General features: G+C 60.0%; 1 protein-coding gene across 1 annotated transcript; it reads left to right on the forward strand.

Annotated features, from left to right (window-relative positions):
• Positions 1-2,022: 2,022 nt before the first annotated feature.
• Positions 2,023-23,812, forward strand: GRK2 (G protein-coupled receptor kinase 2). The gene is made up of 21 exons (XM_051966552.1): positions 2,023-2,220; positions 16,446-16,522; positions 17,476-17,549; positions 17,859-17,960; positions 18,390-18,464; positions 18,732-18,793; positions 19,345-19,396; positions 19,741-19,832; positions 19,957-20,056; positions 20,161-20,239; positions 20,326-20,456; positions 20,843-20,937; positions 21,043-21,150; positions 21,447-21,513; positions 22,046-22,146; positions 22,261-22,327; positions 22,407-22,502; positions 22,759-22,921; positions 23,006-23,142; positions 23,298-23,411; positions 23,580-23,812. Exons 1-21 carry the CDS (start codon positions 2,108-2,110, stop codon positions 23,742-23,744), a joined length of 2,070 nt encoding a protein of 689 aa, XP_051822512.1. The 5' UTR covers positions 2,023-2,107; the 3' UTR covers positions 23,745-23,812.
• Positions 23,813-24,894: the final 1,082 nt, after the last annotated feature.

The following is a 24,894-nucleotide window of genomic DNA, read 5'->3' on the forward strand; positions in this document are numbered from 1 at the left end:
TGGAAATGCACTCATCAGCTCCCCCAGAAGCTTCTGTGCTCAGTCCTGGAGACACGAAAAGGTCCCCCATGAGTCTATTTTCCTGCAGCTTATTTAGCTTCTCCTTCAAGAAGTTGGATTCTTCAAAAAACAACCCCCCCAAAAGAAGGTGAGTTCTGTGCCGTGGGTATCTGGAGGCCTGTCTTGGGGAAGAGGGTTATAGGAGTTCTCCTTGGCCCTAGACGGCAGAAGTGGGGCTCCCGGAGCAAGGAGGGAGTCAGGTTTAGGTCTGATGTCAGGGAAGGGGAAAAGAGGGGAATCGGGCATTTATTAAGCGCCTCCTAAGTACCGGTACTGCTGTAAATGGTCCCAACAGCTCTGGGGTAGGTGGGTTATGAGCCCTGTTCCAGCATAAATGGGCAGGAAGCCTCCTGAGGGGCCTGACGGCAAAGCTCGGAGCTTGTCCCACACCACAAAGGCTTAAGGAACACTCTTGGCCAGCCCGGGAGGGAACCTTGGGAAGGTCAAGAGCAGGAGCCCCTGCCGGGATGCTCCCCACGGCCAGGAAAAGCCTCCTTTCCTTTCCCGTTGCCGCGGACCCTGGCGCAGGATTCCCATCCTGGCTCCTGGGGCCCGGCTGCCTGGCTGCCCGGGTTGGGAGGGAGCTCCCAGAGAACGAGGGCTTAGCCTGGCACTGGGCACACAGGATGCTCGCTGGGGGCACGAGGCGCCAAGACCGTCCATCGGCTTTTAGACTGTCCAGAAACGTCCTTCGCGGCCGGTTCCCTTTGCTGCTGACCCACGGATGACCGGGATGCCCGACTCCCCTCCCCCAGCCCCAAAGGATGGAGTGCGTACTTGCTTGCACACTGAGCCTAATGGGCGGGAGGATGGCCAGAGCCGGCCATACCCAGAGGTCTCTGCGGGGTCCCGGGCACCGGGGAAGGGGAGGCGGGGGGACGGCTGAGGCTGGCAATCGGGGGGCGCGTGGGGGAGGGGGCTTCCTGGCTCCCTGGGCCAGCTTTGTGGGGTGGGGGAGGGGCGGCCCAGGAGCGTCCGCCAAGCGCCCACTATGTGCCAGGCAGGGCTACGTTCCGTGAGCGGGATCACGCAGGCAGGGGCTAGGTCTGGGAGCTGTGAGGTCAGAATGGGGGTGTTTTAGGGAGGGAGGGAGTGTGGAGGCTTAGTCACGGGGAGGGGGGAGTGAAAGCTGATTGGCTTGGCTGCGGGCAGGTGGACACGGGGCGGTGCGGGCCAGGGCGGAGGTGCTGAGGGACTGGGAGGTTCCTGGGAGGGCACAGGGTGGTGGCCGGCCCCTGGCATGTGAGGGGCACATCTGCACCGGGCGGCGAGCTAGAGACCCCCCCCCCAGTTATCTTTGGATGAGCCTACATGGGCGGGGCCAGGGTGCAAAAGAGGTGTTCTGGGGGCGAGGCTTACCCCCCAAAAGGGAACTGGGGGAGGGGGGTCAAGACTTTGTGGGGGGCACTGTGGGGCAGGCCAGGAGACCCCTTGGGTAGGGTGCCAATGGGGGGGCGCAGGGCTGGGGGCGGGGCTCACCCTGTAGTGGGTGATGCGAGTCAGACCTATCTCTGTCGGTAGGGGGCGCAACGCTGGCTCTGCGCGCCCCCGCCCCTCCACAGCTGCCCCAGCACGGACGCCGCGGACCCCATCGGCAGGGGGCGCAACGGCGCCCAGCGGGGGATCACGACGGCGCACGACCTCGGCCGGCAGGGGGCGCAGCTCCTCCTCGGTGCGTTCCTGTTTGTTGGCGCCGGCCGCGGCCCCCCCGCAGTCGCCGCCCCCCCTCGCCCCGTGGCTGCTGCGGCGGCCGGGCCTGACGGGCGGGTGGTGCTCGGGTGCGCAGGCGGGGGCCGGGGCCGGAGCTCGAGCGAGGCCGGGGCGGGAGCCGGGGCCGCGGAGGGGCCGGAGCGGGAGCCGGAGGAGGCGGAGCAGCGGGCGCGGGCGCGGGCGTCATGGGGCGGCGCCGGCGCGTGTAGGCCGGGGCCGAGGCCGGGGCCGGGGAGGCCGGGCCGGGCCGCGGCGGGCGGAGGGCCTCGCTGTGCGGGGCGTGGAGGTCCGTGAGCGCCAGGGCAGCGGCGGCCAAGGCAGCGAAGGGGGCTACAAGATGGCGGACCTGGAGGCCGTGCTGGCCGACGTGAGCTACCTGATGGCCATGGAGAAGAGCAAGGCCACGCCGGCGGCGCGGGCCAGCAAGAAGATCCTGCTGCCGGAGCCCAGGTGAGAGGCCCGGGGCCGGCGCGGGGGGGTGGGGGGGAGAAGGGGGGGCGCGCGCACGAGCACGAGCCTGCAATTGCCCCAGCCCGAAATCGCTCCCCAAACTTCCCAGAGCCTGAAACTGACCCAGCCTGAAATTGACCCAGCCCGAAATTGACCCTGAAACTTCCCAGAGCCTGAAACCGACCCAGTCCGAAATTGACACTGAAACTTCCCGGAGCCAGAAATTGACACTGAAACTCCCCCCTCCCCACTCTCCTTCAGCTTGAAACTGAGCCTAAACTTGACCCCAGCCCCTGAGCTTAAGACTGATCCTGTCCCTAAACTTGGGACAGCTCTAGCCCTCCCCCACTGTCTCTCCATCCCTGTCACCCTGAGCACCCCGGGGACCTCAAGCCCCCACACTCGTTAGCCTTCACTGTCTTCTGGCAGCCCCTTTATTCTTCATGCTGGCCACCCCTTCCACCACCCCTCGCTGCATATTCTTTGGGGCCCCCAGTGTCCCCCCTTAGTCCCTGCCAGCTCTGCGACCTCATCCTTTACACCTCCCGTGTCCACTTCCAACTTCTCATTACCTAGCAACCCTCACCCATTCTTTTTCACCCCATTATCTCCTTCCTTACAATCTGCTCCTTTCCCTCTAGTCCCCTCCCACGCGCTCACCTTCAACCCTCCCCCCATAAAAGCTATCTGCTCTTCATCTTTCTTTGTCTTCCTCTCCTATAACTGTGTGATTTCTCTGTAACGCTGCTCACCCTTGACTACCAATAATAAGCATTTATTAAGCGCCTACTTTGTGTTAAGCCCTGTGATACTAAGACAACAAACTAAAGCCGGTTCTTGCCCTCAAGGAGTTTACCTTCTGGGGAGGAGGATGGTTTCCTATGTCCTGGCTGGGAATCTGGGCCCCCTCTCCTTCCCAGGATTCTCCTGCCTGTCAGTCATCCCGCTCACGTTCATTGGCTCGGACCTTCCCTAATCCCTGCCTCTCCCTGCCCCAGCAGCCTCCTGGCCTGTCCCTGTGTCGGGGCTGAGGTTCCTGGGGAGGACAGTGTCCTCCCGGGCGACTTTCCCCCCTTGGAGGTGGAGTTAAGGAGTGTCTGTGTCTGTTGCCCCCTAGTCAGGGAGGGAGAACCTGTGGGGATTTGGGGGGTGAGGTCTCCTCCAATGCAGGCGGCCCCGTGTAAGCAGCCTTGTTGCCCCCCACGGCCCCCGGCTGCAGTTGGGGGCCTGCAGGGAGGGGACAAGTGCGTTAGTGTAGCCCCAGGTGCCAGCTGTTTGTTACACTCGGGAGAAACACCCGCCGCTGACGTCAGGCCTTCCCGGCCACCTCTGGCCTTCCCTGGAGGTACCTGGGAGGGCCGGAGGCCGCCTTGTGTACAGTAGCCATCTATCACCTGCTAATTGCGCGGAGCAGCTGGGGGGCGGCCGGCAGCCGGGGAGCCGGGAGACGGCCCGGCCCTGCGTGCTCTCCGTCGGGGACGCCCATCCCGGCTGATGGGGCGAAGGCCCCGCGGGGCTCCCCGAGGAGGGACGGCCGGAGCGCACATGGTGTGCTCGGGGCAGGGTTCTGAGCATGAGCTCACCCTGGGTGTGACTGTTTGGCCCGGGCCCTGGAGCAGCCAGGCTGGGTCAGGGTGAGCCGTGGGGGCCGGGTCAGGGTGAGGGCCGTGGGGGCCGGGTCAGGGTGAGGGCCGTGGGGGCCGGGCCGGCCTGCGCCCTCGCTGCTCTGAGGGCACCTCCCGGCCCCGCTTTCGCACTGACCGAGCGGGGGGACGGGAGAGGGGAGTTTGCCCGCTGCTGCTAAAGGCCTCCCTTGGGGGCCCTTGCTTTTCTGACTCTGCGATCAGATTTCTCAAAACAGGAACTAGGGCTTACTGTGAGCACGGGGCTGCCCAGGGAGCAAGGACAAGATGGGGCCCGATAAGTTCAGAAGTTGCCAGGCAGGGGAAGGAGGAAGCTGGGGAGCCGTGGGCGCCTCGAGGTGGGGCGCTCGAGTGCACTCGGCTGCCCGAGCCCAGCTCGCCGCCCCGGACGGGCCGAGCCTGGTCACCTGCGTGGCCTTGCCCTCGCCGCGTCTCGGGCTCCTCCTCCGTCGGACGAGCGGCGGGGGCTCCATGCTCTCTCGGGGCCTGTCCGGTTTTCGAGCCGTGTTCCTGCTCTCTCCGTGGGTGGGAAGTGATCCCCGAGAGCCGGGGCAGGGATGCAGACCATCCCCCAAGGAGGAGTTTTCCTCATCTGTACAGGCAGAGTCTGGCCTCGAGGCCTTCTGTGTCTGGGACGCTGGGACGAGAAGAGCAGCTTCGGGATATTTGGGCCTCTCGCCTCAGATCCTCCTAAAACAAGCCCAGGAGAGAGCCAGGGCAGCACTTCCAGAAAGGCTCGTCCATCGTCTTGTGCCTGTTTTACAGGTGGGAAAAACTGAGGCTCGGGGGAGGGAGAGGCCTCGGGAAGGAGATCTGACTTGATCCACTCCCTCTGTCGTCTCTCCTGTGTGTAGCTGCTGTTCTGGAACCCAGCACCCAGTTCTAGAACCCAGACACCCAGCTCTAGAACCCAGTGCCCAGTTCTGGAACCCAGACACCCACCTCTGGAACTCAGGTGCCCAGTTCTGGACCCCAGACACCCATCTCTAGAACCCAATGCCCAGTTGTGGAACCCAGACATCCAGCTCTGGAACCCAGGCCTCCCCCGGTTTCCTTGTCCACGTCGGTTGGGACATGTCCGCGCCATTGGCCATCACGGGCAGAAGGGCCTTCCGGGCCTGCCTTGCTCTTGGCCGCTTCCCGGTCTCTCCTCCCGTGCGCTCCTCCTTGCGGCTGTTCCGTCTTTCCTGTTCCTGTCCCCGCGCCGCTTGTCCTCCCAGCTCTTCTCCTCGTCCCAGACTTCCTGCCCGCTCCCGCTTCTCCCTCACCTCAGGCTCCTTCAGTGCAGCTGTTTCCAGTCATTGTCCCTTCCCTGTCTGAGCCTCTCTGGAATATTGGCCTTCCCACTGGGGCGCCGGGAGGGTCCCCGGGGAGTCGTCCTTGCCGGTGGTCGGGGCTCGGCCGCCCTGAGTCCGAGGGAGGCGGCCTGGAGGCTCCCCCGCTTTAGGGGCCTGGGGACGTATGGCAGACCCCGGGCTTCTCGGCCTGGCTGAAATCCTAGTCCTTCTCTCCCCAAACTCTGCTAGGCCCCGGGGCATGGGCTAGCCTTGGAACTGCCGCCCCGGGAGGACTGGCACCTTAGAGCTACCTGGGCACGGAGAGGCTGAGCTGCTTGCCCGGCCCCGGCCAGCATGTGTCCTGGGGAGGCCCCGCACGGGACTGTGGGCACCAAGGCCGTCGCCCTGCCTGTCCTCACGGCACCCCAGATAGGGACGGGCTCTTTCGGTGGGAGGCACGGGCAGCGCCCTTCGGAGATGGTCTGGAGCAGGCTCGGCCGCTGGTGCTGCCCTTCGGGCCGCACTCCCCCCACTGGCATCTCCACAGCGCCTCCGGCCTCTGAGCTTTCAGCGCTCCTCGGGTCTCGGGTCACGGCCCACTGTCTCCTTGGCACTTTTCCAGAAATTTGAGTCCAGGGGCATCAACCCGACTTCTCTGCTTGCCAGGCTTCCACCTTGTCTTGTGCCTTCCCTTTCCCCGCTCCCCCAGGCCTTTGTGCGGGCCGTGCTCCCCAGGGAGCTCTCCCTGACCTCCTGCGGGGCCTTGGTCCTGTAGCCATTGGTGCCTGGTCCTCCTGCCCCTGCCCCTGTGTCCGCCTGTGTTCGTGACCTTGTGCCGTCCGGTGCTCCCCGGGGGCAGGAACTCTTGGCTTTGTAGCCGCCATGTTTGGCAGGTAGCAAGCACTTAATAAAAGCTGCTGATGGTTGGAGGAGTTCAGGGACCTTAGAGGTAGAAGTGGAGAGAGAGGCTCAGGGAGTGCTGGGAGAGATGTGACCGGAGGGCCCTGGGAAGGCTCCGAGGCCTCGGGGCCTGCCTGTTATATAGTACTAGGGAGCCCCTGGCGTTTATAGAGGGATGTAGGTCAGAAGGGCTTCTGCGGAAAGGTCCGAGGCCTCGGGGGCCGGCCCGTTAGGAAGGGGGTTTGATGTAGGAGTACTAGGGAGCCCCTGGCATTTATAGAGGGACGTAGGTGACGCAGTCAGAAGGGCTCCGACTCTGACCCAGCCCCCCCGCAGGGTTTCCTTCGGTCTGTAGGATCGGGGAATCGCCTGGGAGGAGCCGGAGGTTTCCCAGGAGCAGTGGGAGCAGCTGGCACATCGTCCGAGGTTTGCTTTCAAGGGGCAGGAATTGCAGAATAGAGGAGGGGAGGGAGGGAGGGAGGGAAAGAAAGGAGAGAGGGGACTTAGAGAGGACAGGAGAGGAGCCGGCAGGGCAGAGCAGCGGCTGCTCCCGTGTGACAAGCCGGGCTCCAGGGGCCAGAAGGCGGGGTGTCGGGCAGAGGAGCGAGCCCTGGACCACGTGGTGCCGTTACTGTCTTTGTGCAGGGGGCTTGGTTTCCACCTCCTACAGGAAGGAGTTGGAGGGGAGCCCTTCCAGTCTCCCCGGTCTGTGTGGAGGTCGGGGTGGGTGGCTTGTGGCAGCGCCTCTGAGCGCCCTCCTTTCGGGGTTTCTGTTTCGTGTCTTTAAGGGAAGGCCGTGGCGACCACGTGGAGCCGTGCTCTCTGAGGTCCCTTTTCCAGCTGGCTCTCCTGGCCCGACCCGGACGAGGCGGGGGGAGTGGCCACCTTGGGCCTCCCGGCTCTCGGCCCCCCTGGGCCAGGGCACCCCGCGGCCCTCTCTGGTCGGCCAGGCCGGGAGACGGTTCTGGAGACCTGGCTCCGGGGAGAGTGGGCGAGGCTCTTGGAGCCTCCAGGCTTTAGGGGGTCGGGGGCACCAGGCCTGCCTTCCCGAGCCAGGAGAGATCTGCCTCCTTCACTGTCAGACAGATTGCGTTACATGTGGTTGTTCATCTATTTTCAGCCCAGGAGGCCCTAAAAATGAGACAAATGGGGTGCGATGTCGCACAGTCCACCGGCGGCAGCTTTTACCCGTGGGCATCGTTTGCATTTTAGCCCCAGACCCTAGGAGCCCACCCGGGAGGGGGGGGAGGCGCTGTGATCGGCGCCACGGGCCCAGCTTGTCCTTGTGGGGCTTCCAGTCGCGCCTCCATCCCACCTCTGCTCTTGCTCCCAGATGCTGGTGCCGCCCCTCGCGTGAGAACACGTTTGGGCACAGGGCGGTTGGCGCTTTTTCTCTGACGGATGGGCGGGTCTCCCACAAGCGAGGGCTTCTCTCAGGTCTGCAGAAATGAGTGAGCTGACCGTCTGGAGGAGGCCCTTTCAACCTTCTCTTCCCCTCTGGCTGGGACCATTTTGTCAAATTTGTAGCCCAAAGGTCTTGCTTTATAGAGGAGGAAACGGGGGCCCAGGAGGGCGTGCTGGGGGCGGCAGGATGGGATTGGGATCCAGGTCCGCTGCATGTTAGAGCCTCAAGTTTGCTCGTCTGGAAAAAGCCAGACTTGGGACCTCCAGGGCATCTCCTTGCTCCAGATCCCAGGATCTCCAGAATAGAAGTTCCCAGCCTTCAGGGGCTGCTTGTGGGGTCCGAGAGGTGCCTGGGGGCATCCTGGAGCAGGGGACAGGGACCCCAGATGAGGCCTTCTGCAGGTGCCATTTTCCCTCAGCTTCCTTCCCAGCCCACGGAGGCCGCTTGGGGATTCTGGCAGGGCCGCCTCAGTGCCTTGGAGCAGCACCTTCGGCCCCAGGGGGAGTCATTGAGAAATATTAATAAGAGGCCCCAGAAGATGATGTGCTGCTGAGGAAGCGGTGGCCCCCCTCCCAGGAGCTCCCCGCCTCCCACAAAGGAGCGCTTCCCAGAAGAGTCCTTGCATAAAGGCAGCAACCATTAAGCTCCCTCCAGCTCTCCAAGCAGAGTCCCTTGAGGAAGAGAGTCAGGCCAGTTGGTAGGAGCCCGGCCTGCGGAGCTGTCGGGAGCTGGCTGCCACCCAGCCCAGCGGGCACCGGCTCCCTGCGGGACCAGAGCGACAGCCTGGGGAAGAGAGTAGCAAATCACAAAATTGGATCCTTGGACCCCAAACCGAGCCGTCTGATCCTCGTAGGCCGAGGCAGGATGAGATGGCCAGAAGCAATTGAGGTTCTCCTTAAGAATTCAGGTTCATTTTCATTTCCAAATTCTGTCCCTCCTCCCCCACTCATTGAGAAAGCAAGGAAAAAGCCATCACAAGAACGTGTAATGGGGTAAAACAAATTCTCACATTGGCCACGTCCAAAAAAGGAAGAGAAGAAAGTGCGCTCCGGGCTGCCCCCGAAGTCGGTCCGGCCTCCCATCTGGAGGTGGACTCTGTTCCCTCGTGAGCCCTTTGGGGTTGTGCTTGGGCACTGTGTGGGTCTGAGTTGGTCTTTCAGACTTGATTATCTTTACAAAATTGTCATCCTGTGGAAATCGTTCTCCTGGTTCTGGTCACTTCACTTTGCATCAGTTGATGTCTTTCCAAGTCTTTCTGAACCCATCCTCCTCTTCCTTTCTAGTTGCATAATAGTGTTCCATCACAGTCACATACCCCTGTTTGGTGAGCATTGCCTCAGTTTCCATTCTTTTGCCACCATAAAAACTGCTCTAAAACTTGTTGTACATATGGATTTGTTTTCCTTTTTCTTTTTGGAATATGGATCCAGTGGTGGTATGGCTAGATCAGAGGGTATACCCAGTTAAACGGCGTTTAGGGGCAGAGTTCAAAATATCTTTCCAGAAGGAGCGGCCTAGTTCCCGGCTCCCACGGTATTAAAGTCCTGCGCCTCTCACATCTGTCATTGTCGTCTCAGGCAATCGGATGGGTATGAAGTGTGTGTGATACCTCAGAGTGGTTGTAATTTGCATTTCTGTATTAGGGATTTAAAAGCAGTCTTGTCAAACTCAAACAGAATCAGATCCCTGCTGTTGTCTTAGAAAACCACAAATTCACATTATCTATGTATTATATTTTTATTAATTTTGTTAAACATTTCCCACTTACAGTCTAACCTGGTTCCTGCCTCAAGAGCTGGTTTCTAACCTCAAGAGCTTTGCTTAGTCTTCCGTTGGGCAGCAGGTTTGACACCTCTGATGTAGAGCATCTTAGAAAAAAATGACATACATGCGCACACACACATACACACACACACACACACACACACACACCCACACCATTGAGTGTTTGGCTTTCTTCTTCTCAAAAGTCTCTCTTCATATCCTTGGACTATTTGTCAATTAGGGAGTGACTCTTTTTCTTATCAATTTGACTCAGTTCCTTTTATATCTTAGAAATAAGGCCTTTTTCGGAGAAACTTGCTGCAGAATTCCCCTTGCCCCAGTTTCCTGCTTTTCTTCTAAGTTTATCTGCATTCGTTTTCTTTGTTCAAAAACTTTTCAATTTTATGTCATCAGAAGGATCCCTTTTACCTCCTTTGAACCTCTTTGGTCTTGAGCTCTTTCTTCCCTCTCCATAGTTCTGACAGGCGGCAACTTCCATGCTTTTGTAATATCATCATAATTTGTAATATCACAAATTGTGTACCCATTTGGATTATCTTGATATGGATGGTGGGAGATGATGATCTTTCCCGAGTTTCTTCCAGATTTCTGCCCGGTTTTCAATAGTTTTCATCAAATAGTTTTTGCGTCAATAGCTGGGATCTTTGAGTTTATCCAAAACTAGGCTACGGGGTTATTTATTTCTGGGGCACTTCACCTGATCCATTGGTCAACTTCTACATTTCTCCCCAGGACTAGATTGTTTTGAGGATTATCAGATGGTAGTATAGTTTGAGAGCTGGTGATATGAGGCTCCTTCCCTTCCCATTTAACAAAAATTTAGCTTGCTTATTCTTTTCCATTTATTGCTCCAGTTGAATTTATGACTTTTTTTTCTAGCTCTGTAAAATAATTGAGCAATGATTACTTCTCCAGTTATTTTGAAAATCTGTCTTTATGAGGAGTACTTTGTAATAATTCTAGGGTGCTCTACCTGATCCATTGGTCTATTTCTATGTTTCTACCCAGGACTAGATTGCTTTGAGGACTCTCAGATGGTAGTATAGTTTGAGAGCTGGTGATGTGTGTGAGGCTCCTTTCCTTCCCAATTAAAAAAAAATTAACTTGCTTATTCTTTTCCATTTATTGCTCCTAGCTCTGTAAAATAATCCTTTGGTAATTTGATTGCTGTGTTACTGAATAAGGAAAATTAATTTATGTAGTAGTTACTTTTATTACGTTGCCTTGGCCTACCCATGAGCAACGATGACTTCTCCAGTTATTTTGGATCTGTCTTTACGAGGAGCGCTTTGTAATTGTGTTCCTATTGTTCCAGTGTGGATCTGAGTAGACAGGCCCCCAAGTCTTTTATGTTGTCTGCAGCTTTTCGAAATAAAATTTCTTTTTCTATTTCTTCCTGCTGGGTTTTGTTAGTAATCTGCGAAAATGCTGATGATTGATGATCCTGCAGCTTTGCCAAAATTGCTGATTGTTTCAGTCATTTTTCAGTCGAGACTCAGGGTTCTCTAAAGGAACCGTCCTATAATCTGCAACAAGTCATGGTTTGTTTTTTCCTCTTTGCTCATTCTGGTTCCCTCTGTTCTTCCCCCCCCTTCTCCCCTTATTGCTTCAGATCGAGTTTCAAGGACAAATATGAATAGTAATGGGGATAATCCTTGCTTCCCTCCCCCCCCATCCTATTGGGGCTCCCCTTCTCAGACCCCGAAACCCCAAGCCCTATATGGCCACCTGCTTCTGCAATAGAAAGGCCTCTTTTCCTCTGTGAGACAGGGGACAGGAAGCACTCGTCCTTCCTCTCCCTTCCCCCCCTTCAACCCACAATGGTTCCCCACCCCCTCCTCCCCTGTCACTGCAACCACAGGCCTGGCTGGGGAGGGAGGAAGTCGTCTTTTCCCACATAGGGCAGTGTTCTCTCTGCGTGCCCTCCAGCCCTGTGGGCAGGCCGACCCCACCGGCATCCTTAGAGCTGGGAGGGACCTTGGGGAGGGTCAGCGTTCCATGCTTTGGGGGGGGGGGGGATCCTGAGCCTGCCACCATCCTGCGTGGCTGGGGGGTGCTCTGCATGAATGTGAGGGGCCTGAGGAGGAGGAGGCAGTCACAGGCTCCTCACCCACTGAGGGCCCACATTCTGGCCTCTGGAGTGGAGACCTGTGAGAAGGCCGGGCCCCGCTGAGTCTGGGAAGTAGCCGGCCTGAGGGAAGTGGAACATCCGGGAACAGGCCAGAGACTGCCCTGCCTTGGCAATCCGCAGGACTCTGAACCGCGGCTGATTCGCACTCAGGCCTTGGCAGGATGGGTCTGTGGGAGCCAAATTCCCCAACTTGCCTTTGGCTGGGAGGGGCAGCCCTGCCCCGGTCCCACCTTGGGGGGAGGACCCTTGGGGCCCATGGGAGTCCTGACCAGGTTAGGGTTTTCCCAGGGCCTCCAAGGGCGCCAACGGACTTGAGGGTTAGACCATGTGCTTTCTGGGAACTTGGGACCAACGGCCTTGTTTCACGAAGCCTCCCCCACCCGCCATTTGGGGTTTTTTCTTAAATATGAGTAACGATGTTTGACATTAGTTTTTTTAAATTTTCAGTTCCAAATTCTCTCCCTCCTCCCCTCCCCCACCCAGAAGGCAGGCCGTTTGATAGATTCTACGTATGCAGTCACACTAAGCGTTTCCACCCCCCGTGGCTGAGTTCGATGGCCTCATACCCTAGAAGGATGTGGCGAAACACGGGGAAGTGTGTGCAGCCGGGGGGGCACGTAGGGAGGGCGCTCGGGGCCCAGGAGCCCCGCTGGAGAAGGACCAGCTCTAAGCCTACACCCCCTCCTCCCCCCCCCCCCCCGGATTTAGTAAGGCTTGCTGTGCTCCAGGTGGTTCTGGGAGTGCCAGGCGCCCCTGCCCGCAGAGAGCTTCCCAGATGGTTGGCGAGTGGGGGAGGGCAACGGGAAGGGCTTCACCGGGTGAGCCTGGAAGGCAGCGCGGCGTCCCCAGAGGCCGAGGGAAGCGTGGCATCCGCCCTGTGCTGGGGAGGCGGCACCTGAGGAAGGGGTGCCTGCAAGGGGATGGGCAGGATGGCACGGGCCTGGCGGGGGACCTTCCCCCTTGGAGCTGGAGGGCTCAGAGGATGGGGGAGCTAGGAAAGCCTGGAAGAGCCCAGTGGGCTATCAGTGCTCGGGGGCTGCAGCTCGGGACGGGTCTAGATGCACGGGTCGTGACATCCCCAAGTAAGGGCATAGAGAGGGCAAGGTGGAAGGCTCAAGACAGAGCCTCGAGGGGGGCACCCACAGGCAGGTCAGTCGGAGAGGTGGGAGGAGACCCAGCTGTGTCATAAATTCGTGCTTTTTGGCAAAGCGGAGAGAGGGAACGTCAGGGCAGGGCGCACGTAGGCCAGTGGGGCCTTCCCTCCCACAGCCGGGCCCACAGCTCTTGTCCTTTTCAAGTCTGGAAGCAAAATTGAGCCCTCCCCATTCGGCCAAGTTTTATTAAGTCCCTGCTTCCGTCCCTGAAAGCTCTGCTGGGGCAAAGGCATGAAAGGCCCCAAGATCCTCCCTTCAGGCAGCTTATAGTCTAGTTAGGGTAAGAGAAGGAATACGCGTGAGTCAGTGTGTACGTGTAGACTGAGATCAGGGACAAAATGTCCTAAGAAATCCGAGGGGAAGAGGTCGCATCCAGCCGGAGGGCTCAAGGAAGGCTTCCAGGCCGAGGTGGAGCAGAGAGGAGGTCCAAGTGGAAGCCTCGAACTCGGATCAGGAATCAGCAGAAAGAGGGTTTGTGACAGGAGAGTGACATCATTCCGAAGTTTATTGAAAAAAGAAAAAAAACAAAAAGCTGGGTTTTGAATGACCTCAAGTGATTGGAGATCAATTGTGCCGATCTAGGAAGGACTGGATCTTCTAGGGCAGAATTTACTAGGAATCAATAGCAAGTTCTCCATTTGGATTTAAGAAATCAATGGCCCAAATGCCGTGGCCCTCACACGGCTCGTCAAAGGATCTGAGGTTTCTCCAGACCAGCGGCCCCTCAGGGTGGACTCCAGGTGTCCAGAGTCAGCGAACATGGTCAGTGGCCACTGTGCCGAGGGACCGCGCGCCTCGCGGAGCGCTCAGTCTGATGGAGGAAGCTGGAAAGGGGCCTTTCGATGAGCAGGGGCCACTATAATGACCTGCGGCCGAGGCAGGAAGTGACCCGAGGACGGGGTCGCTGAACTGGTTCGTCCTTACATGGTCCATCCCGGAGGCGATGAAGGGCATGGATCAGACATAAGGTCAGAGCCCCCGGACACAGCCTTAGACCATGGCGGACGAGGGGGCCGAGTACTAGGTGCTTGTTTCGGGAAGCCCAGATGGATCCAGAGAAGGGCAGCCAAGACACTGAGGGGCCTGGAGGCCCGGACACAGGATTAGTTTGAGCTGCACGTGAGAAGAGCAGGGGCTGTGAGCCCAGAAAAGGCGCAGAGTGGGTCAGATTGGAGCTACGTGGAGGAAGCAGCTTTGTGTGCCCAGAGCTGTCCAGAAGTCTCGTGGCCAGTGGGGGTCTCCGTGACCACGTATGTTGTAGAGTCCTGTTCACATGCGGCTGTTGAGGGTCTGTTACACTGAAAGCCTTGGAGCAGGAAGGGGGGATGGGATGAGGTCTGTACCAGACCAGACAGCAGTCTGGGCGACGGGCAGTGAGGGCCCGGCCGAGGGGCGGCAAGGGCACCGAGGTGTTGCCGGTGAGTTGGCAGCCGATTGTGCGGGTGAGGAAGGGGCAGAATCAGGAGGGACTGGAAGGGGGACGATGCCGGCAGTGGAATGGGCGAGGTCACCGCAGGGGAGAATCCAGTGTGGGAAGCAGAGAGGAATGTGCCGGGAGGGATGGGCACCCGAGCACCGTGAGGAGCACGGCTCTGCCGCTGAGTGTCCGGCAAGCGAAGGGAGGCCAGCTTGGGGATCTTGGGGCGAAGAGGGGGTAGGCTTTCAGCGCGCATTGATGAAGCGCGCTCTCACTGAGGATACAGACACAAGTGAAACGGTTCCTGCCCTTGACGGGGGGACAGGCTAATATACAGATGTACAAGGGAAACAACACAAGACAGTTTGGGCCTCGTCTCCATAGTGATGCTCGAAAGAAATCTGGAGGAAAATCAGGGCTGCCCAGAGGCCGAGGTGAGAAGGGATGGGCAGTGAAAGGACTGGAGATGAAGTGGCGAGTGGGTGGACCAAGAACGCCGGCCCACAGCTCAGCGAGTGCAGAGAGTGAAGGCTACAAGGCTGAGTGGGAGGGTGGAGATGGCGTGTATCCATGGAGGCCCCCAGGCTCCCCACCCAGTGCGCCACCCTGCGGCTTGACCCACTGCCTGCCCTCCTCAGTAGCTTCCTAGTTACTCTTCCCACCTGGATCCTCACTCCTTTCTGAGCCATCCATACAGTCAGAATGTTATTTTTTAAAACAACTTTTATGATTTAACCTTTTCTCTGTTTCCCATGATCCCTCCTTTCCCCCAGAGAACGCTGCCTGGGTACAAGGCACTGGGAGAGATGTTCTTGTCTTCGAGGTACTCAGTCTGGTAGGATATGGGAGATCCTTAGAAGGCCCCTAGAAGGCACAGGGCTGGAATTCTGGGCCAGGCCACTCCCAGGAGCCTTGGGATGGTTAGGGGGGAAGAAACTTAGACTGGAGCGGAGAGTCGGGCTGCCCAGACGGCGAGGGCTTTCGCCAGGCGACGCAGGCTCTCGCTGGGGCTCCTTGGGGGGTTTCTAGGCCAGGGATTCCAGCTCTGAGGCCCCCCCTTCCCAGCTCAGACACTGTGGGGTTTGGTTGGGGGGAGGCCCTCAAAGCTGCTCCTGAGCCTGCCAGTGCGGCCACCCACCATCAGTCCTCCCCGATGGCTTCCCCCTCTTCTGTTCCTTTTCCTTCCCTCTAGCCCCGTCCTCCTCCTCCATCTCATGGCTCACCAGCTGTAGGGATTGGATCCTCAGCCATCTTGTTCTTCCCTGATCCGATTCAGTGGTTTCCTGCTGTCCAGGCCCCCCACGAGGGCTCCATCCACTCTCCCGGTCCCCCAAAGTTCTCTGTCTGGGCGCCACTTCTGGCCATTACCGATGCACAGCCCAGGGGTTTGGATTTGGGCCTCCCCTCGCTCCCCGAGGATTGCTTGTCTGGGGCGGGCACTCCTATAGACCCACTGAGTCGGGTCTGGGCTGTGTGCCTCCAGCTCCCTGCTCCAGGACGTCCTCGACAGGTGTCCCGGCAGCCCCTTGTCTGTGGCTTCCCCTTCCAGACTCAGCTCCAGTCTGTTTCTTATATTTATTTTTTATCTCCTGAGGCAATTGGGGTGAAGTGACTTGCCCAGGGTCACACAAGCAGGAGGCATTAATTGTCTGAGGCCAGATTTGAACACAGGTGGTCCTGACTTCAGGGCTGGTGCTCTATCCTCTGCGCCACCTAGCTGTCCCCCAGGATCTTCTGCAGGAGACCCTTCCCAGCTCCCCGTCAGCACCCCTGCCGGTGCCTTCAGCCCCGTGTGTACCTTGTTTGTCCCTAGTAGTTCCCTTGTGGTCTCCCCCATGAGAAGGCAAACTCCCCGAGGGAAGCGGGTGGCTTTTTGCCTTTGTTCATAGAACCCAGCGCTTGGCACAGTGCCTGGCACGTGAGAAATGGATTTGGGATCAGGAGAGCTGCGTTCTAATCCTCCCTCTGGCCTCCCTAGCTGGAGGATCACACTCCCTTTTTGCTTAGCTTTCTCACCCGTAAAACGGGGATGATAATCTGCACAGGGTTGTCAGTCAGCAAGTATTAAGCGCCAGCTGTGTGCCAGGTCCTGCCAAGCCCTGGAGATAGAAAGGCAAAAACATCCTTGTTTCCTCCCTTATTCTCATGGGAGACAGTGGTCAGTCAGCTAGCGTTTATTAATAGGCCGGGCGCTATGGAGACAGAGGGACCCTGCCCTCCAGGAGCTCATGGGCTCATGGGAGATTGTTTTGAGGCTCACCAGACAACACACACACACACTCTGCCAGTCTTCGTGTACTATGATGGCGTCCCTTCTCCTCTGGGAATAAGCCGAACTTCACAGGCTTCTTAAGGCCTGCCTTCGGTGCCTTAGCCAGCTGGGGTGTCTTGGGTTGTGCTAGGGTCGGGGGGCCAATGCCCCTCCCCCGCCAGCTGGCTCCGGCCCCGAGGGCGGGCGGGTAGCTGCTGGGGGGCCGCCGGCTTCACCAGCTGCTCTCCCCTGTATCCCACAGCATTCGTAGTGTCATGCAGAAGTATCTTGAAGACCGAGGGGAAGTGACCTTTGAGAAGATTTTCTCTCAGAAGCTTGGTGAGTGAAGGGGGGTTATCGACCTGGCTCCCACCCCCCCACCAGGAACCGCAGGGGCTCTGGGCCCGTGGGCTTCCCGCTTCTCCCTCACTGCCAGCCCGGAGGCCCTGAGGCAGCGTTACACGGGCAGTGGGGGGCCTGTCGGCAGTAGCAGGCTTGGCTCAGGGAACCCCACGGAGGTGGGCCTCGGGGCTGCCTCCCCATTGGAGGCCGGGGAGGTTCCTCCTTTGGGGTTTTTGTTTTTCTGAGTTGCAGCTTCCCCTCGGCCAAGGCTGCAGCTGTGCTAGGGCCCGTTGGTGGGACCGACAGGAAGGGGCGGGGTCCTTCCTGTGGAGGGGGCCCAGGCTGCTGGCCAGCTGCTCTGCTCCTCCAGGAGGCTTCCTGCTGGCTCGGCTCGGGCCTGAAAGGCCCGTCCCATCATGGTGGGCATGGGCCACAGATTGTCTGAGACCTAGACCTGGCCTACCCAGCCTGAGTCTCTCCCTTCCCTCCCTGCCTCTCCCCGGGGACAGATCAAGTACGGGCTAGAACCAGCCTGTGCCTCTTCCGTGCTGGTGGGGTTCACCCGCATTTGACCTCAGCCTCACACGTACTGCACAAACTTACACACATACCACACACATGTATGCACACATACCCCTCGCATGTGCATTACTCACCACACACTCATGCACACTCGTGCACACATACCCCTCGCACGTGCATTACTCACCACACACTCATACTCATGCATACATACCCCTCGCATGTTTATTACTCACCACACACTCATGCACACATACCCCTCACATGTGCATTACTCACCACACACACTTATGCACACTCATGCACACATACCCCTCACATGTGCATTACTCACACTCACCATACACACATAAACACATACATCGCACATGCACGGCTCCCGCTCGATGATCTCTGTGACCTGTGCCCTTTCTCCCTTGCACTCTCAGGCTACCTGCTTTTCAGAGACTTCTGCTTGAACCACATGGAGGAGGCCAAGCCCTTGGTGGAATTCTATGATGAGGTAGGTGGGAATCTGGCCCCCCCAGGGAGCCGTCCCCTCTCGTTAGCTCCGGTCTGACTGAGGTGAGGGGCAGGGTCCTTGCTATAGCAGACGGTGTCTCCTGGACCCCTCCCACCTTCCTGTTCATCCCACCTGGCAGAAAACCCTCCCCTGGATAGTTGGGATTCTGTGGCCACTGAGATTATGTTCAGGCCCCAAAGACCGATACAGATATTAATGCTAAAGAGTCACAGAGGAAAGCTCTCGTGTGGGTGATGTTGGGACAGGCCCCTAGGGGACCCCACATGACTCCTGGGGCCTTGTTATCAGATTAAGAAATATGAGAAGTTAGACTCCGAGGAGGACCGCGCCATCAAGAGCCGAGAGATCTTTGATTCATACATCATGAAGGAGCTGCTGTCCTGCTCGCATGTGAGTGCCGCCACCCTCTGACCCTTTTATCCCGTGCTTGCAACAGCCCGGTAGGAGAAGGGCCTTGGTTGCCGTGGGCCACCACCTTCCAACCCTTTTATCCCATGCTTGCAACAGCCTGGTAGGAGAAGGGCCTTGGTTGCCGTGGGCCGCCACCTTCCTACCCTCTTTATCCCGTGCTTGCAACAGCCTGGTAGGAGAAGGGCCTTGGTTGCCGTGGGCCGCCACCTTCCTACCCTCTTTATCCCGTGCTTGCAACAGCCTGGTAGGAGAAGGGCCTTGGTTGCCGTGGGCCAGGCCGACCCAGAATCTCTCCCTCTCACAAGTGATTCCTCTTTGGGAATGGATGGGCTTTAAGCTGGAAGAAGGGAGTTGGGGTCCCGTTCCCCCAAGTCTCAGAACTGATGGTCACCCATCTCCCTTTCTTAGCCTTTTTCAAAGAGTGCCACTGAGCACGTACAGAGCCGGCTCCTAAAGAAGCAGGTACCCTCTGACCTCTTCCAGGTAAGTCTCGTGAGTTTCTCGCGCTTCTCCCCCTCCCTTCCCTGCCTTAGCCCCTCAGTCTGGATCTCTAGAGTCTCTGTTGTGCTTTGTACTATCCCATCCCTTATCCTTGCCGCCATCAGGTTAGTCCCTAACCTTTGGCACAGCAAGATTAGAAGCTGAGCCCCCCTCCTCCCAGCCCCCATCACACTTCTTGAACAGTCTCAGGCTGGGGCCTGTGCCCTGTCATGAGGCTCTAAGTCCCGTGCCTGCGGCCTTTTTCCTTAGCCATACATTGAAGAGATTTGTCAGAGGCTTCGGGACGATGTATTCCAGAAATTCATCGAGAGGTGAGTTGGAAGGTCGCGGGGAGAAGATGGAGGGGAAATGGACGTCTTAGGAGAGGGCAGGGAGAGGAGAAGACTGGGCAGAGAGCAGAGCCCCAGGGCCCGATGTGGAGGTCCCCTCCCTCCCCCACCCCCCCAGAGGCAGTCACACCCAGTGTGGTGCTTTCTTGTCCAAGTTCTGTAACACTGGGAGCTTGTATTCACTACTAGACTGAGCGCTTCAGACTCCAGGAAGAAGCGTAGTGTCCAGCACATCCACACTGGACTGTGCTCGGGCCATTGAAATTCTGATGGTCCCGGGCCTGGCTCCTGTCAGTGAGAATGAAGCAGGGTAGCCGAGTCCGTCCCCCAGGAAAGGGTTGGACCCTCCCCGTTGGCCATCCCCCTGAGGCCCAGGAGCCATGCCGGCCTTGCTGCCCTGACCCTTCGTGTCTTCCTGCTGGGTTTCCTTCTGTCGCAGGGGGGCCGGTGCCTTGTCACCGTGAGGGGCAGCGGGAGGTGGGCCAGGCAGGGCTAGCGGCCAGACGGGGCCATGACCACCCTCTCTATTTCAGTGAAAAGTTCACTCGGTTTTGCCAGTGGAAGAATGTGGAACTTAACATCCACGTGAGTAAATGCTGGAAGCCAGAAGCTTGTGGTCACCCTTGCCTTGGGGTCGTGGGATCTTAGCTCTGGAGCCGAAGGGCACGTGACCCCCGCCCCACGTTGGGAAGGGTCTCGCTCAGGGTCACCTCGGTGGTTTGTGTCAGAGGCAGGAGTTGAAATCAAGCCTCCTGTCTGCAAAGCCGAAACCCAGGGGCACCCGTTGCTCTTGGCCTTCCCTGGGGAGCAAGCAGAGGCTCAGGGGGTCCTGGGAGAGGGAAGGGGAGAAAAAGGTGCCCTTCCTTTCCTGTGCCCATCTTCGGCCTCTGGGGCCCCCAGTCACACTCACTCTGGCTCTGTTCCATCAGCTGACCATGAATGACTTCAGCGTGCACCGAATTATTGGCCGCGGCGGCTTCGGGGAGGTCTATGGCTGCCGGAAAGCCGACACCGGCAAGATGTGAGTGGCCCCGGCTTCAGGCTGGGATGGAGGGGCCAGGATGGGGGGGGGGGGGGAGGAGCCAGGAGAGGAGGGATGGAGATGCTGGCTCTGGACCAGCCTGACTGGCTCCCTTCCCCCCCAGGTACGCCATGAAGTGTCTGGATAAAAAGCGTATCAAGATGAAGCAAGGGGAGACGCTGGCCCTGAACGAGCGGATCATGCTCTCCCTCGTCAGCACCGGGGTGAGCCGGGCATCGGAAGGCCGCCTCCGGGGGCTCCCTGGCCGCAGGGCCCGGGGCAGCCGCCACTCATCCCGCCCTTTTCTGCTCTTTTCTGCCCCTCCCAGGATTGCCCCTTCATCGTCTGCATGTCTTACGCGTTCCACACTCCGGACAAGCTCAGTTTCATCCTGGATCTCATGAATGGTGAGTCCCCCGGCCCTCCCCAGACTCTGGCTCGGGCCCGGCCGCCCGCGCCTCGGGCTCAGCCCCTCTGTGTTCTGGCCTCTCAGGGGGGGACCTGCACTACCACCTGTCCCAGCACGGGGTCTTCTCAGAGGCAGAAATGCGCTTCTACGCTGCCGAGATCATCCTGGGCCTGGAGCACATGCATAGTCGATTCGTGGTGTACCGGGACCTAAAGGTGGGTGCAGCCCGTCCGAGCCTGGCAGGGCCCCTCGTGCCCCCCCCCCCCCCCCCGCCCCGGGCTTCTGTGCATCTTTGCGGTTGCAGCCGTAACCGAGGAGTGACAGCAGAGCTCCCAGCCCGGGAGGGAGTGGCTGTGACAGGCTCCCCTCCCTCCCTCCGTGGAGCAGATGATCCCTGGCTGCTCGCCTCCTCCCAGCTAGGCCAGAGCCTCTGCTGCCCCTCTCCCTCTGGGGGAGGGTCCCCTCTTCGGCTTTCGGCCTCTGCCTTGGCCTGCGGGCATCAGCCCTGGCCCCTTTCCCGGCCTCCCCTTGTTGCTCCCCTCCTGCCCGGCCTCTCGCCGGCGGCAGGGAGGGGCCCCATCGATGTGTGTCCCATCCGCAGCCCGCCAACATCCTGCTGGACGAATTTGGCCACGTGCGCATCTCGGACCTGGGCCTGGCCTGTGACTTCTCCAAGAAGAAGCCTCACGCCAGCGTGTGAGTGTGGGGCCCCCAGCCTGTCCCCCCCCCCCACTTCCTCCGGGGCCCTGGTTCCCATCCAGCCCGGGTTCTCACACTGGGTCGCGCCCCCTGTCCCCACAGGGGCACCCACGGCTACATGGCACCCGAGGTCCTGCAGAAGGGGGTGGCCTACGACAGCAGCGCCGACTGGTTCTCCCTGGGCTGCATGCTCTTCAAACTGCTGAGAGGGTGAGTGGGGGGGGGGGCAGGCCCTCGGGGTGTGTGGGGCCCATGATCCTCCCAGAACCGGACGGGCCTCCAGAGCCACCCATTCTGCAGATGGAGGGGTGAGGCTCCGAGGGAAAGGTGGCCAGGGCAGAGCACCCTAACCCCCCCCGGGGATGCCCGAGAGTCAGAACTGTCGTTGCACGGAGCCGCCGCTGCCTCTTGGAGATGGGGGGAGGGGAGCTGGCGAGGGGAGGGACGGATGGAGGGGAGTATTCGGGGACCTGCTAACCCAGTGGGACGGCGCCTTCCCCATCCAGGCACAGCCCCTTCCGCCAGCACAAAACTAAGGACAAGCATGAGATCGACCGCATGACGCTCACGATGGTGAGTGCAGGAAGGGCCCCCTGCCCGCGCTGAGCATCCCCGGGGTTGGCAAGGAGCCCATGGGGACGGATGGGCTGAACCCGGGGCCCCGGCAGGGCAGCAGAGAGGGCGTTCGTTGGGCCGGGCCAGGTCACGCACCAGGCGTCGGGCGCGCTCTTGGCCCAAAGTTCGGGCGCCGCTCCTGCGGCCCCGGGTCATCCTTGCCCTCCCACTTATCCGCCAAAGGAGACAAAAAGATGCTGCCTTTATTAGGGCCTTTGACGTCCAGTCCTGCTGGGCGCGTAACCATGGGCACTAGAGTCTTCTGGGTGCCAGGCCCCGGGATGCCAAGGGGCTCACGCGTTATTAGAGCAGACAGAACAAATGCCCCGTGATTTGGGGGACCCTCTGGGGGCTTACGGGGTGTGGAAGATGACCACGGGCATCCCACCGAGGTAGCCGCAGCGGCTGGGCCATGTGGGGGGGCTGGGTGGCAGATGCCGCGTGATCTGGTGAGGACCGCCGTGAACCCCCTCCCCTGTTTTCTTTGCAGGCTGTGGAGCTCCCAGACTCCTTCTCACCAGAACTACGCTCCCTTCTGGAAGGACTGCTTCAAAGGGATGTCAACCGGAGGCTGGGCTGCCTAGGCCGGGGGTGAGCGCCAGGGCATCAGTTCCCCTTGGGCAGAGGGCTGGCACCTGGGGGCAGAATTGTCAAGGCCTGAGCCCCCAGGCTAAAGTTCTCCTCCCTGTCCCCCAATCACCACAGGGCTCAGGAGGTGAAGGAGGACCCTTTCTTTAAGACCGTGGACTGGCAGATGGTTTTACTGCAGAAGGTAAGAGCACGGGCAAGGCCCTGGCAGGGACGGCTGGGCCACCCTGGCCCTCCCTCACAGCCTTGTCTCCTTGTGACAGTACCCGCCTCCCCTGATCCCTCCTCGAGGGGAAGTGAATGCTGCTGACGCCTTTGATATCGGCTCTTTCGATGAGGAAGATACCAAGGGGATCAAGGTACGGGCTGCGCCCCTTCCATCCTGCCAGAGGAGCCCCTGAGGGTGGGGGTGGTCCGGAAGCCCCCGGCTCAGGGCTGCCTCAGCCACTTCCGGGTGTGTCGATCCCAGTGCAAAGTTGGCACCTCCTGGGCAGCGCCATCCCGGGTATCAGGGCCCTGGCACCTCCTGGGCGGCACCATCCTGTGTATTGGGGGACAGAGGCCGTGGGGTCCCCAAAACCGCGCCCGTGACACGCGCCCGCCCTTTTTGCGCAGCTGCTAGACAGCGACCAGGAGCTGTACCGGAACTTCCCGCTCACCATCTCGGAGCGGTGGCAGCAGGAAGTGGCTGAGACGGTCTTTGACACGGTCAACTCGGAGACCGACCGGCTGGAGGCGCGCAAGAAGGCCAAGAACAAGCAGCTGGGCCACGAGGACGGTGAGCAGCTGCCCCTCGTGCCCCCAGCCTGAGGCGCCCCTCCCCGGGAGCTCCACCCCCGCTCACTCTCTCCTGCACCCCCAGATTACGCCCTCGGCAAAGACTGCATCATGCACGGCTACATGTCCAAGATGGGCAACCCCTTCCTCACCCAGTGGCAGCGGCGGTACTTCTACCTGTTCCCCAATCGGCTTGAGTGGCGGGCCGAGGGCGAGGCACCAGTAAGGAAGGGGCTGGGCTGGGCTGGGCTGGGCCGGGCTGGGCCGGGCTGGACTTTGCTGGGCTGGGCTGGACTTTGCTGGGCTGGACTGGGCCGGGCCGGGCTGGCACGCTCCCCTCCCCACCAACCTCCCCGCTCCCTCTCGGGCCTCTGCAGCAGAGCCTCCTGACTATGGAGGAGATTCAGGCTGTGGAGGAGACACAGATCAAGGAGAGGAAGTGTGTCCTGCTCAAGATCCGGGGGGGCAAACAGTTCATCCTCCAGTGTGATGTGAGTGGGGGCCTGGGGCTCGGGTGGCGGCTCCTCCTGTGCCCCTTCCAGGGTGGCCGGCGGCGGGGGGTGGGGGGGACCCTCCGGGATTGGGCCGGGGGCGCTGCGGGGGTTCTCCATGCCTCGGGGAGCCTCGCTGACCTGGGCCTGGGCCGGGCTGGGGGGCAGAGTGACCCGGAACTGGTTCAGTGGAAGAAGGAACTACGGGACGCCTACCGGGAGGCCCAGCAGCTGGTGCAGCGCGTCCCCAAGATGAAGAACAAGCCTCGATCGCCTGTGGTGGAGTTGAGCAAGATGCCGCTGACGCAGCGGGGCAGCGCCAACGGCCTCTGACCCCTGGCACCACCTCGCCATCCTGCCCCTGCCCAACCTTTTATAAACCTCTAATTTATTTTGTGGAATTTTTATTATTTTTTCCCGCCAAGCGGAAAAGGTTTTATTTTATAATTATTGTGATTTCCCGTGGCCCTGCCTGGCCCTGTGGCAGGGGCCTGCTTGTCCCCTCCACCTCCTGTTGCCAAGGCCATCTAGTACCACTGCTCTGACTCCCCTGCTCCCCAGCCCCCCGGGGACCACGAGGTGGCCCTTTCTGTGTCTTGCTAGCAGGGACCAGGCAGGAGGCAGAAGACAGCCCAGCTCTGCCCTGTTCTGCCCTCCGATGCCACCTGGGCACCTCAGCAGACTGAGCCGTGCGTGTGCCCCACATTTGTATCTGCTAGGAGAGCCGGGGGTCAAGACGCCCCTCACTGCCGCTCAGGGCTTCGGCCTTGGGAGCTCGCAGGATCGGGGTCCTCCCAGAAGCTCTCCGCCACAGTGCCCTGATAGGACTGCCGCCCGAGTGCCCGTGCCCAAGTCAGGAAACCCGCCTTTGTCGCCCTCCCCCGTTTCCCTGCCCTGGAATTCCACAGCAGCCCCTTCCCCTTCCCACACCGCTCTGGGGTCACCGTGTGCCCTCCGCCAAGGGCCCTGGCGCCCCCTCCCTCCCGACACCTCCACCCGGCCTGGCAGGGCCTAGGAAGCTTGCCCAGATTGTGCCAAATGGACTGACCTCATGCTCGTCTCAGGCTTCGCCACCCACTGCGCTGGTGAGCACAGGTTTCTGTCCTAAGTGTCCCCCCCGCAGGATTTAGGCTGGCGGCAGCAAGGGCCCCGGTGCCCGGAGCCGAGCCCCTTCCTTCCCCAGCCCGGGGCCAGCGTCACCGTCACTGTCTCCCTCGGCCTTGCCCTGGCCCCAGTGCCGAAGCCCCCCCGGGTGCCCGCCGCATGTTCCCAGCCTCCCTCGCCCCCGTCCTCTTGCCGCCGCCGCCGCCGCGCAGTGTGTGATGTCCCTCCTTCCCCCTCCCCCCCACCTGGGGCTGGGTCCGTGTGTGACGCCCCTGATCCCATCACACTCATCCCCCCCAACACTCCATGTGCGTTTCTTTGCCGATTTTTGAATGTGATTTTAAAGAGTGAAAAAAAAAAGATTGAGTTTTTATAAAAA

This window comes from Antechinus flavipes, chromosome 6 (assembly GCF_016432865.1).
Source record: "Antechinus flavipes isolate AdamAnt ecotype Samford, QLD, Australia chromosome 6, AdamAnt_v2, whole genome shotgun sequence".
NCBI lineage: Eukaryota > Metazoa > Chordata > Mammalia > Dasyuromorphia > Dasyuridae > Antechinus > Antechinus flavipes.

Coding starts and splice junctions, on each gene's coding strand:
- GRK2 (XM_051966552.1), top strand. CDS start 2,108: ATGGCGGACCTGGAGGCCGTGCTGGCCGACGTGAGCTACCTGATGGCC. Junction 20,457..20,842: donor TGGTGTACCGGGACCTAAAG/GTGGGTGCAGCC, acceptor TCCCATCCGCAG/CCCGCCAACATCCTGCTGGA. Junction 22,328..22,406: donor AGATGGTTTTACTGCAGAAG/GTAAGAGCACGG, acceptor TCCTTGTGACAG/TACCCGCCTCCCCTGATCCC.